At 38.6% G+C, this 17,265-nt stretch overlaps 1 protein-coding gene across 1 annotated transcript in view; it reads right to left on the reverse strand.

Moving 5' to 3' along the window:
• Abcb5 (ATP binding cassette subfamily B member 5) overlaps positions 1 to 14,024 on the reverse strand; it is a 96,917-nt gene extending 82,893 nt beyond the window's left edge. The window contains exons 1-3 of the mRNA XM_006240713.4: positions 13,972 to 14,024; positions 9,460 to 9,517; positions 4,885 to 5,035 (exon numbers count right to left, since the gene is read on the reverse strand). Coding sequence (XP_006240775.1) covers positions 4,885 to 5,035; positions 9,460 to 9,517; positions 13,972 to 14,024 — 262 coding nt within the window. The remainder of the gene's footprint in view (positions 1 to 4,884; positions 5,036 to 9,459; positions 9,518 to 13,971) is intronic.
• Between the last annotated feature and the right edge of the window lie 3,241 nt (positions 14,025 to 17,265).

The following is a 17,265-nucleotide window of genomic DNA, read 5'->3' on the forward strand; positions in this document are numbered from 1 at the left end:
AAAAGAGATTTGTTTTTTAAATTATAAAGGAAATTAACTAATAGTTGGCCAGAGTGTTTCATAATTATCCCTCCAAACCAAATATATAATTTTTGTTTGTTTGCTTGCTTTTATAGAAAATGGAATCAATGCCTCGGGGTCATGATTCCTTGCTGCCCATGTCTTTTAAAGGAGAATTCGCAAGAACTATCTCTTCTCTCAAAATGTTTCCCCACAGTGAAAGCTAAGAGGCAACACTGACCTCATGGCTCATACCTGGGAAGAGTTCTCTAGGATACCTTTAACAATCAGCTGACAGCAAGGAGAGTTACAGCCATAGTGTCCCATTGTCTGTCCAAGGTTATGCACTTTAGTATTAAATTCAACATGTCCCAGAGAGTGACTTAGAAAGTTCAAGAAATGCAAGTATATGTGGGGAAGTTCTAAAAGTCATGGCAAAAAATGGACACAAATCTCATTGAAATATAGGGGGTTACCACCAAGGGAACCAATAACAAAACTGTTTCAAACGATCTTTGCTTTTGAGTCTTTGATGAAAAATTTTCTCTGTGTCTCTTGGAAAAATATTGCCTACCATTAGCAATACCTGGCTTAACCAACAATATAAAACCATAGACTGTACCCAATATTATAATTTTTTAAATAAACCGTCACAATAAACATTTGGAAAAAACTTCAGACTTTAATGTTCTTCGCTGCATATAACAATGTCTGTGTATTTACTTATACGTGAATAGTTATCCCCCTCATGCCATATATGGAATTGTGATACATAATTTTAATTAGCCCATTTCAAAAATTAGAAGTGATGCAGAAAGAGTACAGATAATAAATCTTAACAGAAATGTTAACTGATATTTAATCCAGCTACTAAAGACAATCAATACTCTTTCTAAAATGTTATCACCGTGACATAGAAATAGTGTAATCTCAATTTTTAGATTATATCAATTTTTAGATTATAGCCAATGCAAAAGTTCAATGTTTACATAGAAAGGAACCTCTAATTAATGATAGTTACTATTTCTATTTTGTTTGTGGGAAATGATTCTTTATTATCCTCCAGAAAATTAGCATCAGTAATTAGTAATTAGCATAACTATCATTAAATGTTAAGAGAATACCCCTTCATATTTATACTTCTCTCTAAACATTTATTTTTATTTTATGTGTATGAGTGTATTGCCCCATTTGTGTATGTAAACACCCCACTTGCATGTCAGGTGCTAATAGAGATCAGAAGAAGGCATCAGATTCCCTGGGACTGTGGTGTGCTTGGATCAAATCCTCTGCATAAACAGCAAGTGCTGTTAACCACTGAGACACCTTTCCAGCCCCTGAGCATCTCTTTAGTAATGTGATATAACAATAATATCCAAGAAACTTACCTAAATCTAAACTGCTCTTATGTTTACCACCGTGATGGTTAATCATGGCTGTCATCTTGATTGGGTTGACAATGCTGGGGAAACTCGTAAAGCACATTCTGTGAGAGTCTGTGAGGGCCTTTTCAGGTACAACTGTAATGGAAACAGCTGAAGGGGAAAGCTACCTCTGAATGCAGGCACTGCCATCCAACAAGCCAGCATGGGACAAAAGCTGAAGAACGAGGTGGCCACCAAGCTCAGGCTTTGTCTCTGCTTTCTTTGTCTCTTATCTACCGGGAGGTAAGCAGGAGGGCTTTGCTCTGATCTCTGCTACACCCATTCTCTATGATTTTCTGCTTTATCACAGGCCCACAGCAGTGAGCCATTGTACCGTGGGCCCAAACCTTGCAAAACAATAGCCAAAGTAAAGCTTTCTTTTAACTTGTTGACAACAAATTTGTTTGCTTGTTTAGTGTGTATGTAGGTCAGAATACAACTCTCAGGAGTTAATTCTTTCCTTCTACTCTGTGGATCTTGGAGATCAAATCTAGGTCATCAGATTCAGCAGCAAGTACCTTGGCCTGCTGAGCTACTTCACTTGCCCTGTGTCAAGCATTTTGCCAACACTGAGAAAATGCACCACAGCAGTATCTATTGCATGTGCACTAACTATTCCTACCCAAAGCAAGAGTCTTACTTACTTTTATTGCTGTGACATGACATCATTACTATGACAACTTATAAGAAAGAAAGCATTTAGTTTAAGATTCATGGTTCCAGAGGGTGAGAATCTATGACCATCATGTTGGAGAGTATGGCAGCAGGCAAGCAGGCATGGTGCTAGAACTGGAGCTGATCACCTCTGATTCACAAGCATGAGTCAGAAAGAGAGATGGTGGAGGGAAGGAAGGAGGGATGGGGAGGGAAGAGAAGAAGGAAAAGAAGTGAGGGAGGGAGGGAGGGAGGGAGGGAGGGAGAGAGAGAGAGAGAGAGAGAGAGAGAGAGAGAGAGAGAGAGAACTGGAAGTGGCATGGGCTTTTGAAAATTCAAAGCCCACCTCCAATGACACACTTCCTTCAATAAGACCACACCTCCCGATCCTTCTTGAAAAGTTCCACCAACACAGAACCAAGGATTCAAATACATAAGTCTATGGGACAATTCTCATTCAAACCATGATATCAAGTAAGATAATCAGTTATAGAATACCTCAAGAAATTGAATACTCCTAAAAATACTGCCTTAAGCTGCTAGATTTATCACTGCTTCACTGCGACAGAATTGACAATCAGTAAATATCTATTCAGTGAACTTATGAATCAATATGCACAACAATATTTAGTTTATATCACTAAAATATAAATGTTTTTGTGTTAATGGCACAGAGGTCTTTTTGTCCACAGATCACTAGGGAAACCAGGAATGTTAAACATATAGGGGCCTCTCCTCAAGGAGGAGATAAAATACCTGTTTTCCTGCCCAGAAAGCTAGGAGTAGATATTGTAATGACACAGTGACCATTTTGCTATCTTCATCCACCTTTTACTATAGTGGCAAACCTCACTTAACTCCCCCAGACTGTTTATCCCAGACTCTCTCTCCCTAGACCTTTATCCTTAGCCATAGAACCCACCTTCATGGACATATATAATTTGTAAAGGAGTTCCTAATTAGTCACACCTCAAGCTTTATTGTACACCTGTAACTGGAATGATTGTTGCCTGGAAACCTTTTGTTCCAAATATGCTGACATTGAGCTGCCTGGCATTAGACCCCCTGAAGTCCGAACTGAGTTTTCATTTTCAACTCTTTGCAGGCTCACTTCCATACCTGGACAACGAAAGGGTCTCCTCATTTTTTTTTTTACGTACACATTTTGTGGTGTATTTGTGTATGTGTGTTGTATCCATACATATGTTTATAGGTGTATGTGCCTGCATACATGAAACATGTCAGATGTCCTGCTTGATCACTCTCTACACTGTTTCCTTTAAGACATGTTCTCTCACTGAAGGAGCTAGGCTGTTAATACTAGCTAGGCTGTTTCTACTCCTGCAGCATTGGGGTTACAGGTGTTGTATGTACACACACACACACACACACACACACACACACCACATTTGCATCATGTCCTTTTTGGCTAAACTCTCTCCAGCCCCTATAAAGAACAAACTTTTAATTTTACTCACATATTTAGTTTTGTTTTGTTTATATCATTAAAATGACAAAAATCGCATAGCTGTTTAGGGAGGAAACAATCACTCGGGAAGGCACAGAGATGGAAGCAATGGATTAGTTCTATTCAGATAAAAGGGAGATACTTGAAATATCAGCCAGGGAGTAGGAAATGAGAAGGCATGATGTATTTAAAGGCAAGTAGGGCACAGAGGGAGTCACACTGCAAAAGCTAGGCAAGTGTCTAAGAGATGGGACAGGTTTTCATTAGACATTTGTCTCAGTTGCAATAAATACGGATACTTAATTATAAGGATGCTGAATTTGGAATACCTGTGTAAAGTTACTATATTTAAAATGTCCATTAAACCACACCAGATTCTTAATACATCCATGCACAGGAGAACCATTGAAACTATACATTAAGTTAAATGCTGCCCTAATGTCTTAAAAGACCACTGGAATTATATACTAAAGTAAAGCCACCTGAAGGACATGGCCTTGAAGCTGTGTGAGGGATGTAATGCTGGGGAGATGCTCACGAACACGAGTGGCGTGAAAGCAGCTTTCGGTTTCTTTGTTAGGGGTCTCCTCCTCTTCCCTATTGTTGGGGCATTTGACTTTAGCAAAAATACTTTTCTGCATGTTCTTTGCTGCCTTCATACTGAATTATGGCTGGTAATATCACATATGTCCATGTCTAGGTAAAGACCACCAAGGAGCTAGTGAACCAACAGATTTGGTCACACCTAACTTTCTGATCTCTTCTTCATAAGGAGACATTATAGGCATTATAGGTGAGTGATGCAAATGGGTCATGCTTTTGATTAAGTCCTGATGCAATGCACCACTATTTTCAGAGCATTATTAAGATTTTGAGAAACAAGATGAACTGCAGAGGTCTCAGATGATATCCCATCAATAAACAGACTTTGGACTTTAGCTACAGCACTGGCTGTTTTCTGCCAGATTCCATAGTCAAATAAACCAGTTCCTTCCCCTCCTCTACCCCCTTTTTATTTCATCCCTTTTTGTCCCCCTCTACTCTCTCTCCTTTTTCTTTTTCTCCCATTCTGTTCCTATTTCCTCTCACCCCCTCTCTCCTCTCGCTCTTCCTTTTCTTTTTTTTTCTTTCTCTCCAACAGTGTTTCATATCCAGACACACATTTTGCTGGTGATTTTTCTGAAGATCTCTAATACAGACCTTGGTTATTTAGTATCAAGCAATGTAGATAAATACATTTATACAAATATTGTTTTATAATAATATATAAACCCAATATCCGATTGCCTTATTTAATGTGTTTGAGTCTCCAGTGATACAGGAAGGTCTTGCACTTACTTTTGTTAGTTTGGACTAGGCATCCATTAATAAAATGGTCACTTATTTCTCCTAAAACCAGGGACATTAAAGGAACAGTGGCTCCATTTATCATCGATGCTAGTATTCCCAGAGTCATGAGGACAATGTCCAGATTATCAGCAAAACGGAACTGAGAAAACAAATTGTGAAAATGTTATAAAACACAAGCAAAAACTCCAACCTATAGCTCTACCCATAGCAAATATCACCTAACCAACAGAGCATGAGAGTAAGTCAATCATAAAACCATGGGTATGCCTTTCTCTCCAAAGGAAAAAGCAAGCAAGCACTCAGGCTTAGCTCTTAAAGCTTCACATCAGGGTTTGAGGAGGTGCTGAAAAACAAACTAGCCCAAACAGTTCAAACTGTATGAAAATGTACTTCAGATCCCATGTGGGAGTGATTCCAAAGCTTCCATTTCCACTTATTTTAAAGGTCTTGATGCAAAGTCAATCAACACATGTTTGTTCATGAGCATTATTGATCTCCATCACTAGCTGTAAACACCCATCTGGTAAAACGTGATGGATTATATGTTCCATTTTTTTTATTTATGGTTCCTTATATTAAATTTGCCCTCAAATAATGTCTATCTTGTAAACAAGTGTCAATAATTATTTAATGGGATGCCTGAAAGCCAAACATTGAATGCTCCATCGTATATCAAGTCCCCACAATACCAATCCAAAACCAAACCATGAATGACCCTCGAGAGAGGAGGATTATAATGCAATGTTGCTGGAATGTATTAGATTTGAACAGCATCACACACAGTACATATTTTGTGTATACAAACTGTATTTTTGTTTACTCATTGCAGTAGCTCAGCAGTAGTTATGAAGAATGGCTAGAGTATTTTTCAGCACTACGAATGATACATGGGTGTCTGCCTCCCCCTTTTCACCAGCATAGTGTTTTATCTTGTTTTTTAAATTAAAAAATTTGAGAATTTCATGTATGGATACATTTCATTTACATCATTTTTACCTCTTCCTCTCCCATCCTCAAGTCCTCTCATGTCACCCTAAGTCCCTCTTGAATTCATAATCTCATCTATAATTATCATTGTTACACACACACACACACACACACACACACACACACACACACACACGCATGCACATATCATACCCACAAATTCGAACACTACTAAATAGATTAGTGTTGTCCACATGTGCATATGTTTAGAGGTTTATTGTCCTATTGATAATGTTATGCACATTCTGATACTTCCTAGATTTTAACTTTTGAAACAGATGTGTTTTGTTGTGACAGATAATTTTGATTGTCAGCTTGACACACCTGAGAAGAGAAAACCTCAACTAAAGAATTGTTTTCATCAGATGGGCCTGTGGTCATGTCTATGGGGGCATTTTTTAAATAATTGGTGATCAATGTAGTGAAAGACCAAATCTTTTGGATTCATTCTTTATCTTAGAGAACCTGATCTAAGGTTGAACTCAAGTAACAGCTGGTACCTAGCACCAGTTTCCAGGGGAACCCCCAACAAATCTGCACCTCCAGGTTACAAGCCTGCCCTTGCCTAATAACCAGCAGGAAACCATAGAAGTTAAGTTTATAGTTTGGCTCCCAGAACAGCCAATTATGTTAAAGGCCATAATGACCCCCCCAATCAGATGTGAACCCAGGTAGATACTCATTTCTTGCTTCTATAAATGCTTGCCTGAACCTAGGCTCAGGGCTCCACTTTCCTGCTGTGTCAGACCCTAGAGACCCTAATGTGATTACATCAGATTCAGCTCCTTGGTGGTCTTTTGGGGTTCATGAATCTTTCATGACACAATACTAGGACAGCCCAGTCAACTGTGGGTACTGCCATTCCCAGGCAGATGGGCCTGGGCTCTTAAATAGGTAAGTTGAAATGAGTCAGAGAACGAACCAGTGAGCGATATTCCCCCTTGGTTTTTATTTCAAGCTTCTGCCTTGAGCTCCTGTCCTGGCTTTCTCTGACGATGAACTATAAGATGTAGACTGAAATAAACCCTTTCCTCTCCAGTTGCTTTTCCTCATCATGTTTATCACATCAACAGAAACCAAACCATAACAGTTGCCACATCACTGTCAACTGAGCAAAGAGATTAGTGTTGAAAAGATGTATCAGAGGATATGCATGACAGTGTTCTTTGAACATAATTCTAACATAATTCTAAATATGTATGTTGGCATGTTTTCTACTATATACAGGCTTTACATAATAATTATTTAAAAACTCTTCGTAGGAACTTGACTTCTCTGTGTCCTATAACTCAAGTATGTGGACTTCGGCAATAGAATTTTAGTATCACATTCTGAAGGGAAACCAAGAGCAGTGCCAATATTTTGTAATGTTTAGGGGGAGGTTTATGGGATCCCAGAAGCCAATAACATTAAAAAAGGCACCACATTCTAGGCACTGGGCTTTTTGTTTGATAGCCTGTGCCACCCCAGCTAGGCATTGTCTCCTTCTTGTAAGGTAGTAACTCATTTAAACTCTTTTATACATGCACAATACATGCATTCATACATACATGCTTCTACAGTAGTAAGTATCCATATAATGTTTTAAAAACTTTTAAAAATTTTTTATTTATTTTTTCCATCTTTATTAACTTGAGTATTTCTTATTTACATTTCGATTGTTATTCCCCTTCCCGGTTTCACGGCCAACATCCCCCTAACCTCTCCCCATCCCCTTCTGTATGGGTGTTCCCCTCCCCATCCTACCCCCATTACCACCCTCCTCCCAACAATCCCGTTCACTGGGGGTTCAGTCTTGGCAGAACCAAGGGCTTCCCCTTCCACAGATGCTCTTACTAGGCTATTCATTGCTACCTATGAGGTTGGAGCCCAGGGTCAGTCCATGTATAGTCTTTGGGTAGTGGCTTAGTCCCTGGAAGCTCTGGTTGGTTGGCATTGTTGAAAACTTTTTTTTTATTATAGCCGTGAAAGGTATAATGTATGTTTGAAATCTCAGGAAAAATTGTACAATTTAGGGGAAGCTTACCCATATCTCTGATTACTTTCTTGCAACCAGTTGGCTCTTTCAGAATGTGCCATTCTGAAATTTATCATATTTATAGTACAATATATAATATTTATAGTACAATAATGGCACAAACATCATGGACATAACCAGCCACTTTCTGATTGGATTTAAGGCCTGTTCTATAAGACATAACTCAGGCATGGTATAGTCAACTGGGAAAAATCTAATAACTTAGTTGGTTGCAGACCTTAGGGTAGAGCCTAATACTATAATTCTGCTCAATGGGTATAGTATTAAACTGTCCCCCAAGTTCTATGTTTATATCTATTGATTAGTGCATTTCTCAACTCTCATCAGAGAAATTTTTTAATAGTAGATATTAATTAAGACAACAACACACCACTGGTAAATATGCTGAGGATAAGAGACTGAAAAGTTTGACTCTAAGTGGAAGTCCTGTATCATAAAGTATCCTCGTTCCAAGGGTCAGGGATCATGGTGGAAGAGGAAGTGGAAAGGTTCCAAAAGGATATTAAACATCCAGAGGGCATGGATGAGTGCACTAAAGTAGTATTTTATAGACATGACAAGGTTATGAAATACATGAGTTCTCAATGGTTGGGACTGCACGCATAAGACTGACACAAGAGTAAACCAGACAAAATCACAGCAGAGTTAGGAGAGGTCCATGAAGTCCCACCCCAGCTCAGGAGCCATTGGCAACTGATGGTTTCCGGGAATGGGAGAGTCAGTTTTCTTTAAGCATGATGCCCCTGGATGACAAATGCTCCAATAGATGGACCCATATCCATGCACATACTGGCAACACCAAGGGATCTTGGTGGATTTTTATAAACGGATATATGAGGAAGGGGGGATAGTGGTGGGATGGAATAGGGAAAAAGCTGAAAGAGAGGGAATTGATGGATTTGATTAAAATTCATTATATGAATATATAAAGTTCTGAAAGAATAAAAATAATCATTAAAGAGGCTACTTGAAAAAAGAAATTTTATGCTATTGACATAAATTAATGTTTATATATTGGAACTTATCCAAGTGGAAACATAGTAAAAGTTGTGCATAACTGTCCATGCTGTTGAGCACTCTTAGGTAGCATTTGTGCCCAGCACATCTAGAACTTTATGCTGCTGAAAGCTGATATCGCGGACCTTGAAGTTTCAAAAGGCTCAGTGTCTCTTCCTCTCTCTTCCTGTGGATCAGGACATAGCTCTGAACTACTTCTGCAGAACCACATCTACCTGTCACTATGATCCCTGCTGTCATGCTCCCTGCCGTGAAGATAATGGACTGACCCTCTAAAACTGTAAGCAAGTCCCAGTCAAATTCCTTCTTTTAGAAGAGTTGCTTTGGTCATAGTGTTTCTTCACTGCAATAGAACAATGTCTGTGGCAGACACTATGATGAATCCATTTCTTTGGTTTGTTTGTTTGTTTGTTTTTGGCACATAGAGAATGTAAACTAGCAAACAAATGAGAACATTCTATGTACTACCATCAATTCCCACAATTTTCTAATTCATACACTTGTGCCCTGGTTTTACTTACTATCTCAATAGGTCCGACAGCTTGATTTCCTGCTTTAGGCAGTTGTTCTTGCAGAGATCTGAAAAATAAGTATGAAGACAGAAAATGTACAATGTGAATAAAATTTGTATAATTTTCCAATTAATGTTTTGCCAAACTGTGCTGGAGAAATACCACCTTTGGCAGCAAGTTCATACAAATTGCTAAATCTGAAGAGCATATTTAATGACAGGAAGTACAAACTTTTGAAGTTGCCTGTGGGGCTGGAGAGATGGCTCATTGGTTAAGAGCACCGAGTGCTTTTCCAGAGGTCTTGAGTTCAAATCCCAGCAACCACATGGTGGCTCACAACCATCTGTAATGAGATCTGATGCTCTCTTCTGCTGTGTCTGAGGACAGCTACAGTTGTACGCATATAAATAAAATAAATAAATCTTTTAAAAAAAGTCACCTGTGGCTGTCTGTATAGAACTGAATACATACATCTGGAGTGAAAATGGTTAAATTGTGTTAAAATATACATAGCAGATGCCATCTTCATAACCACTGTAAGTGTGGAGGTCACCAAATGCATCTTTCACGCCGTCCACAGAACTCTTTTCATCACAAAACTTATTCCTTGTGCCTATTGTCCTATTTCCTCAGCCACATTCTGTGTCTTTTCTCTAAGAATCTGACAACCGTAGGTGACTCAGCTGAGTGAAATCATACAGAACTTCCCCTTTTGTGGTTGGCATAACGTCTTCAAGGCTCATCTTGGAATTACTCACTTAGCAGGATAGTTTCCTCCATTCTGCAGAGTCCCTCTCTAATATTTAAGGTGGACGACTATTCTCACTGGACTGTGTGTCTTCCTCACATACTAAGTCAGCACATACTAAGATCTCTTCCAAGCTTTGGCAATTGCTACCAATGCATCTATGATCATGAGTGTACACTCTGCTTTCAATCTTTTTGGATATATACCCAGAAATAGTTTCTTGGTATAATGAATATACCAATTACCTGGTGGGACTGCCTGGATTTTCAGGACAGAGCCAACCTTCATATTCAGGAATCCGGCTTTTCAAAACCATTCGACCTAGCCTTTAGTTCTCCTCACTGGCTGATTTCCACCATCCTTCTTTATTTAGTGTTGTCTCCTCTAAGACAAGCCAGCTTTGTAGCTTCTCAGTCCCACCAGGTATGCAGGTTTTTAAATTATGTTTAAAAGGTTTTATTTGCACGTGTGTGTGTGTGTGTGTGTGTGTGTGTGTGTGTATGTGTGTGTGTCTGTGTGTGTGTGTCTGTGTGTGTGTGTCTGTGTGTGTGTGTCTGTGTGTGTGTGTCTGTGTGTGTGTGCGTGTGTGTCTGTGTGTGTGTGTTTGTGTGTGTGTCTGTGTGTGTGTGTCTGTGTGTGTGTCTGTGTGTGTGTGCCACAGAACATGAATGAAGGGGCAGAGGATAACTCTTGGGACTTCTTCCCTTCCAAAGTGGGATTCAGGGATTGAACTGAGGGCATCCGTTTTGCTCAGCAAGAAGTTTTACCCATATAACCACCGTGCTAGCCCTGTTTTTAATTTTACAAGGAAGGCTGTGCAGTTTCCAGCACTTTCCTATCACAGTGCATGAGGGGTCTGCTGCTTCACACCTGCACCAGCACCTGTTCCTGTGTCCTTAGGACAGCAGCAGCCTACCAAGCATGAAGAGTGGAATTAAAACACAAAAAACACAAAAAACACAAAAAACACAAAAATGGTCTTCTCTGACAAAACGCTGAAGAGCAGCTGTGATCTGTACAGGAACCAAATTCTGTCAAGGGCGTTGCACGGGATACTCTGAATTTTGTCATCCCTTTGAAAATCCCTTAGCTCACATTTCAAGGAAACTGAAATGTAGCATGTGACTTTGTGCATTGAGTTTATATCAAATACACACAATTCGGAAACACTTAACACATTAAAGACAAGAAGGAAAAGCTGTAACTTGTGGCAAACTTGCCCTTCCATGTCTTTTCTCTAGCTTTGAAATGTGCAATTCTTTTCACCATGATGAAGTCCTTGCTGTGCTCCATCTCCTGCCTCAGGTTAATAGTTAATTTATGTACAGGCTGATGTCTAGGAGGAGGCATAGGTGGAAAAAACCAAACCAAACAAAAACAAACAAGCAAGAAAACAAACAAAAATCACTGTGCTTGGAAACTGTAAACTCCTTTCCTGTGGCTAACCTCAGCTTTTGCCACCTGATAAATTTCATTTGCAGGAGAACATTTCCTTGCCCCTGACCTTTAGAAGGTTTGTGTCACCTTGCAGTAATTGACTCCTCTCTATCAGAAGCAAGAGGGGAGACACAGGCTGGCTCTCAGTCAGAGGCCAGGTTGCCAATGTGCAGGTGCATAGTTTGAGCACAGGGAGGTTGTCTGAATCTTTGCTCATGAGCCTTTTGTGTTCTCTGCTTGGCTGCAAGCTGAGATAAGTTAATGACTGAGTAACTAAGATTATATGGCCCAAAACGTCCAAATTTCTGTTCCTATCACCAACTGAGCATTCCTCACCTCGTCAGAATCTTGCCCAGATTTTTAGAACAGAGCCAACCTTCATATTCAGGAATCTGGCCTTTCAAAACCATTCGACCTAGCCTTTAATTCTCACTGGCTGATTTCTAGCATCCTCCCTTATTTAGTTTTGTCTCTAAGGCAAGTGAGCTGTGTAACTCCTCAGTCCTACCAGGTAACCAGCAAAACTAGCCACATCCTTACTTCAGTTTTTCCGAGGTGTTCCTTACCTGCTCTGTGGTCTACGGCTGTAGTAGGCCCACAAGGTCAATAGTGCCATGACCATTTCAGAGAAGACTAAATTGAACTAAAGTGAACAAAGTGTTCACTAAAGTGAACAGTCCTAGTTTACACCACTAGGGATTAACCTTGATCATAATCCAAAACTTGAATTTCATCTATGAAGTCATTATGATGCTGATAAATGTGAGCTGAAGATATGGTTTATTTGGTTCACAGGTAATGCTTAAATGCACAAACAAAATCTAAAACAGATTTGTCTCCTCATCACTCCCTTATGCTGACATCGATTGCATAGAAATCAGAGAAGGGACATTTAGTTTATAAGAAAACAGCTCAACAATATGGGAAAATAGCAACCACATCAAAAGATTAAAGGCCTTCGCGCATTCAGTTGTGGGATGCAACTCTTGACTTTCAAAGTGTTCCCAATATTTTTTTTTAAATTTTTAGTAATAGCCACAAAGTTCAGCCATGTGAAAAATAGTACAGGAATGTCTCAAATTGGCAAATAAGGCCAGAGCTCATGTCTCTAATCCTTCCTTCCTTCCTTCCTTCTTTATTTCTTCCTTTCTTTTAATAATGGCTCACTATTCAGCCTAGGCTGCTTTCAGATCCCCCTCTTTTATCCTTCCAAGTATTGTGAAAATAGATGTGTCCCATCCCTCTCAGCATTGGAAAGAAAAGAATTATATCATATATGAAAACATGTAAGAATCTAGAGCATTATACCATGTAAAAAACCACAGAAAGACAAATATTGCATGGTCTAACTTTTATATGAAATAAAAGTTACACCCACAGTCAAGATTGTGATTGTGCATGTTGTAGGCTGAGTAGGGCAGCTGGTGATTGAATGTTGAATGCTTAAAAATTGTTAAAATGGTAGGAGATCCTTTTCTGGATATTTCCTGTTATAAACCATTTGGGCTAGGGAGTTGCTCTCTAGCTATACAGAATGTGTATCCAAATATAGCCTGTGCTTAATGGCAAATGTGAAAATAGGATTTAAAACTCTTTCTATTTTGTATCTCTACATGAATGCATTCTGAATGTAGAAAACAGTATACTGTACATAGGCACAAAGACATATATTTAGTGAAAATACATGTACCATGTGGAACCAAGAGTCTATCAATGTGAAGTGAAATTATGCAACCATCTTTCCTTTACTCGATATACTGCCACAAGAATTTCAAAAGAGGTGATATCGGAATTCCTAACAACACTTTCTGTAGCAATTAGCTATCCTGGAACCAACATGGAAGCAATTGTAATAACAACTGCATTAGTGGTAATAACAATTAAAGTACACCTAATACAGACATTGCTACTTTTGAAAAAGAAAACTGTTTTTTTCTATCTTTATTAAATTGGATATTTCTTATTTACATTACAATTGTTATTCCCTTTCCCGGTTTCCAGGCCAACATCCCCCAACCCCTCCCCTTCTGTATGGGTGTTCCCCTCCCCATTCTCCCCCCATTACTACCCTCCCCCCAACAATCCCGTTCACTGGGGGTTCAGTCTTGACAGGACCAAGGGCTTCCCCTTCCACTGGTGCTCTTACTAGGCTATTCACTGCTACCTATGCAGTTGGAGCCCAGGGTCAGTCCATGTATAGTCTTTGGGTAGTGGCTTAGTCCCTGGAAGCTCTGGTTGGTTGGCATTGTTGAAAACTTTTTTTTAATTACAGCTGTGAAAGGTATAATGCATGTTTGAAATCTCAGGAAAAATTGTACAATTTAGGGGAAGCTTACCCATATCTCTGATTACTTTCTTGCAACCCGTTGGCTCTTTCAGAATGTGCCATATTATTTATAGTTTAATTCTCCTAAAATAAAAAAAATAACAACAATATAGCATGGGCAGGTGAAGTTTTCACTTGGTTGTCATACAACAGAATGCTGCATCTTTAACAGTCTGCCACAGAAGGTCCTCAGAATGCACCCTGCCTGCATTCCCTTGCATGCGAAGCTTCTTGTGATCTTCAAAATATGATCTTGTTCATATTTTGTTATTGAATTTGTGACTTCTTTACCTCATTTTTAGCTGAGGATTGGAGTTAACCGAAATTTTAGAATTGGAATAAAACAAGGAAAGCAAAGTGAGAAATGTTTGCCCAGATATTAAATTTTATTTCTACTCTAACCCTGATTTGATATTAGCATGGGAAGCCTTGAGGTTACCTGGTGCTTGGGACTCTCTATAAAATGTGGAATATTATTATTCTTTCTATCCAGCATTCTGAGGGGGTAGTTTTGTGTTTTGCCAAGTACAGAGTTAGATAACCCACCATAAGTAGATTTGTAGTATTAGAGCTTAGAGTATTTTGGAGACCTATTTGTCATTAGAGCTGCATTAAGCACAATCCTTCCTTTAGGTTATGCTTGTCCTAAGCCCATCATTGGGTGCACAAGTTCTTATTTCCATACTGGTAAAATATGCCCACGCCAGTCTCATTTGTTAAAGCATACAGCATATCGCCCTGTACTGAGGTGATACTAAAGATACTGGTATAACTTGTAGAGTGGGATTACTAATTAATTAATTAAATAGTACCAAAGCATATGGACTGATAATAGGCTTTCAGGTAATGATGTCCCTGATGAATTATTGTGTCCCAAATGGGTCAGAAAGGAATGCAACACCAAGAAAGAAAACAATGCAGTCATTCACCATAGTGAGTATAATAGATATTGACACATTCCATAGCAATTTTGTAACACCTCTAATTTCATACATACATAAGAAAAGAAAAGTGTTAAAATAAGAAAGTCATGAAATAGTTGGTAAGTATCATTAACATATTATAAAACTAATGATTATATAATAAAATTATATGAAACCTCACATTCATAACATGAAGGGGCATTAAATCTCACCTCAGTAAGAACATGATCTGTTGTCCATGTACGCAAGACTCATGTGTGGCTTTTCTCCTCAACAAATAACTTTCCTCTAATGCTGGTGCTTAGCCAACCTTGCGTTCTGCTCAGACAGCTGTACTATCTGATATAATCATCGATGAAGTCCCATGTATAAAGCACATGGTGTTCTTCATATGATGTTGCCGTTGGAAATGAGAGCAAAGTGAATCCACTGATTAGAATAAATTACTCTTTGAAAACAGTCTGCAATGAGTGCACACATAGTTTCTGCTGTTTAGCTCCAGCCTTTTATAATAGCTGAATAAAACAAAAATTTTTAGTACATCAGCAGCACACTGATATGCAACAGCCTGTGTGAGGCTCTGATTATACTGCTCCATACAGCTCCCTAGGATGTCCTCTGTGTTTGCTGTTTGGTAATATCTGTATTATGGTCAACATTTGGCTCACCTTACAAATATATTACCTCGGTATATTATATGTCTTACAAATTCCTTTACAAATTACACTCAAAACACTGAGTTTATATATGAGCCAATTATTAGTTACAAGAATCTAAAAGATAATCCATTTCCTAAGGAACTTACAACATTACCTTCCCCACCATATTGAAGTCTTATAACTCATTGTCTCCAAACCAGCAACTAAGTGTTATGTGAGACATTAGTAGAAATGCAGAATTTTAAAGTCACTTGATTGTGTCAAAATATAGGTAATATAACAATAATAATATCACATTTTTAAAGGGCAGAGTTAAGGTCAGTGACATTAGGCTCCTATGTAGTGTTGACAACCAGCATAACTAGTCATCTGCAAACAAGGTTCATTCCCCCAAAGTGAGTTGTGTTTACATTAAATAAAACTCTTTCACTGTCCAATTTTAATAAATTCTAGTACACACTCTGATCCTTTGACTTTTTCTTTAAGTCTATGACTGATTCCTCTTGTGTCTGGCTTTTTTCACTTAGCATGTTTCAAGATTCAAATGTTTATCAGAATTGAATTCCTTTTGTGACTGAAATATTACTCTGTGTGCATATTCCACCTCTGGGAGTTTTATGAATAAAACCACTGTGGACATTTTCACCCAAGTTTCTGTTTGAGTGATCTTTCACTTTTTAAAAATAACTATACATGCATTTCTTTTTAAAAAAAGATTTATTTATTTGTTTTATGTAAGTACACTGTACACTGTCATTGTCTTAAGACATACCAGAAGAGGGCGTTGGATTCCATTACAGATGATTGTGAGCCTTGGTTGCTGAGAATTGAACTCAGGACCTCTGGGAGAGCAGTCAGTGCTCTTGACCACTGAGCCAGCTCTCCAGCTGATCTTTCCCTTTGTGTCACGAATCTGGAAGCATGGTTTATAACCTTGAAGGAATCACTGGGACTCTGGTCACTTCATCCTTGACCTTTCCCTGTTCTTTCTCCTTCATCCTCCCTCCCCTTTCCCCATTCCTGCCATCAACCCCCTTGCTGCCTCCTCTCTCTCCTTTCTCAAAATTCAGGGGAAAACAGGTCTGAAATCAAAATAGTCAACTGATCAAAGGCTGCATAATAACTGGACCACATTCTGTTCTTCCGTTCTTGAAGACTTGCTATTCTTGTTCTTGTGGAGATTGCATCACTTTTTATGTGCAGAAGCAACACACAGGTTCCCATTTCTTTATATCCTCATCAAAACCTGTTGTGCTTTGTTACTAGTAAAGGTAGTCCTAAAAGGTGTGAAGTGGTGTCTCACAGTGATTCTGAGAACTGTTAGACACTTACTAGATATTGCATGACTTTTTTGGAGAAATACCTTTACTCTAAGTTCATTGACTTGTCTTTAAACTTACAAAATGGTGTTGAACTTTACTAAGTACTATATTGACTAATATATTTATTTGTTTCTTGATTAATTCTGTATCACATTGATTGATTTCTGTGTTGAAGTATGTTTATAATCTAGGCATGAATATCACTGACAGTATTTAATCACTTTCATATGTTGATTACATTTTGCTATTATTTGGAGACATTTTTTTGCATAAATGCTGCATTAGCTTTCAATAGATATGACATAAGTGATTTCTAAGAACAGAAGATATATACTATTTTAAATTTCAGAAGCTGCAGCCTTTGATCAGTTGACTATTTTGATTTCAGACCTGTTTTCCC

This window comes from Rattus norvegicus, chromosome 6 (assembly GCF_036323735.1).
Source record: "Rattus norvegicus strain BN/NHsdMcwi chromosome 6, GRCr8, whole genome shotgun sequence".
Lineage (NCBI taxonomy): Eukaryota > Metazoa > Chordata > Mammalia > Rodentia > Muridae > Rattus > Rattus norvegicus.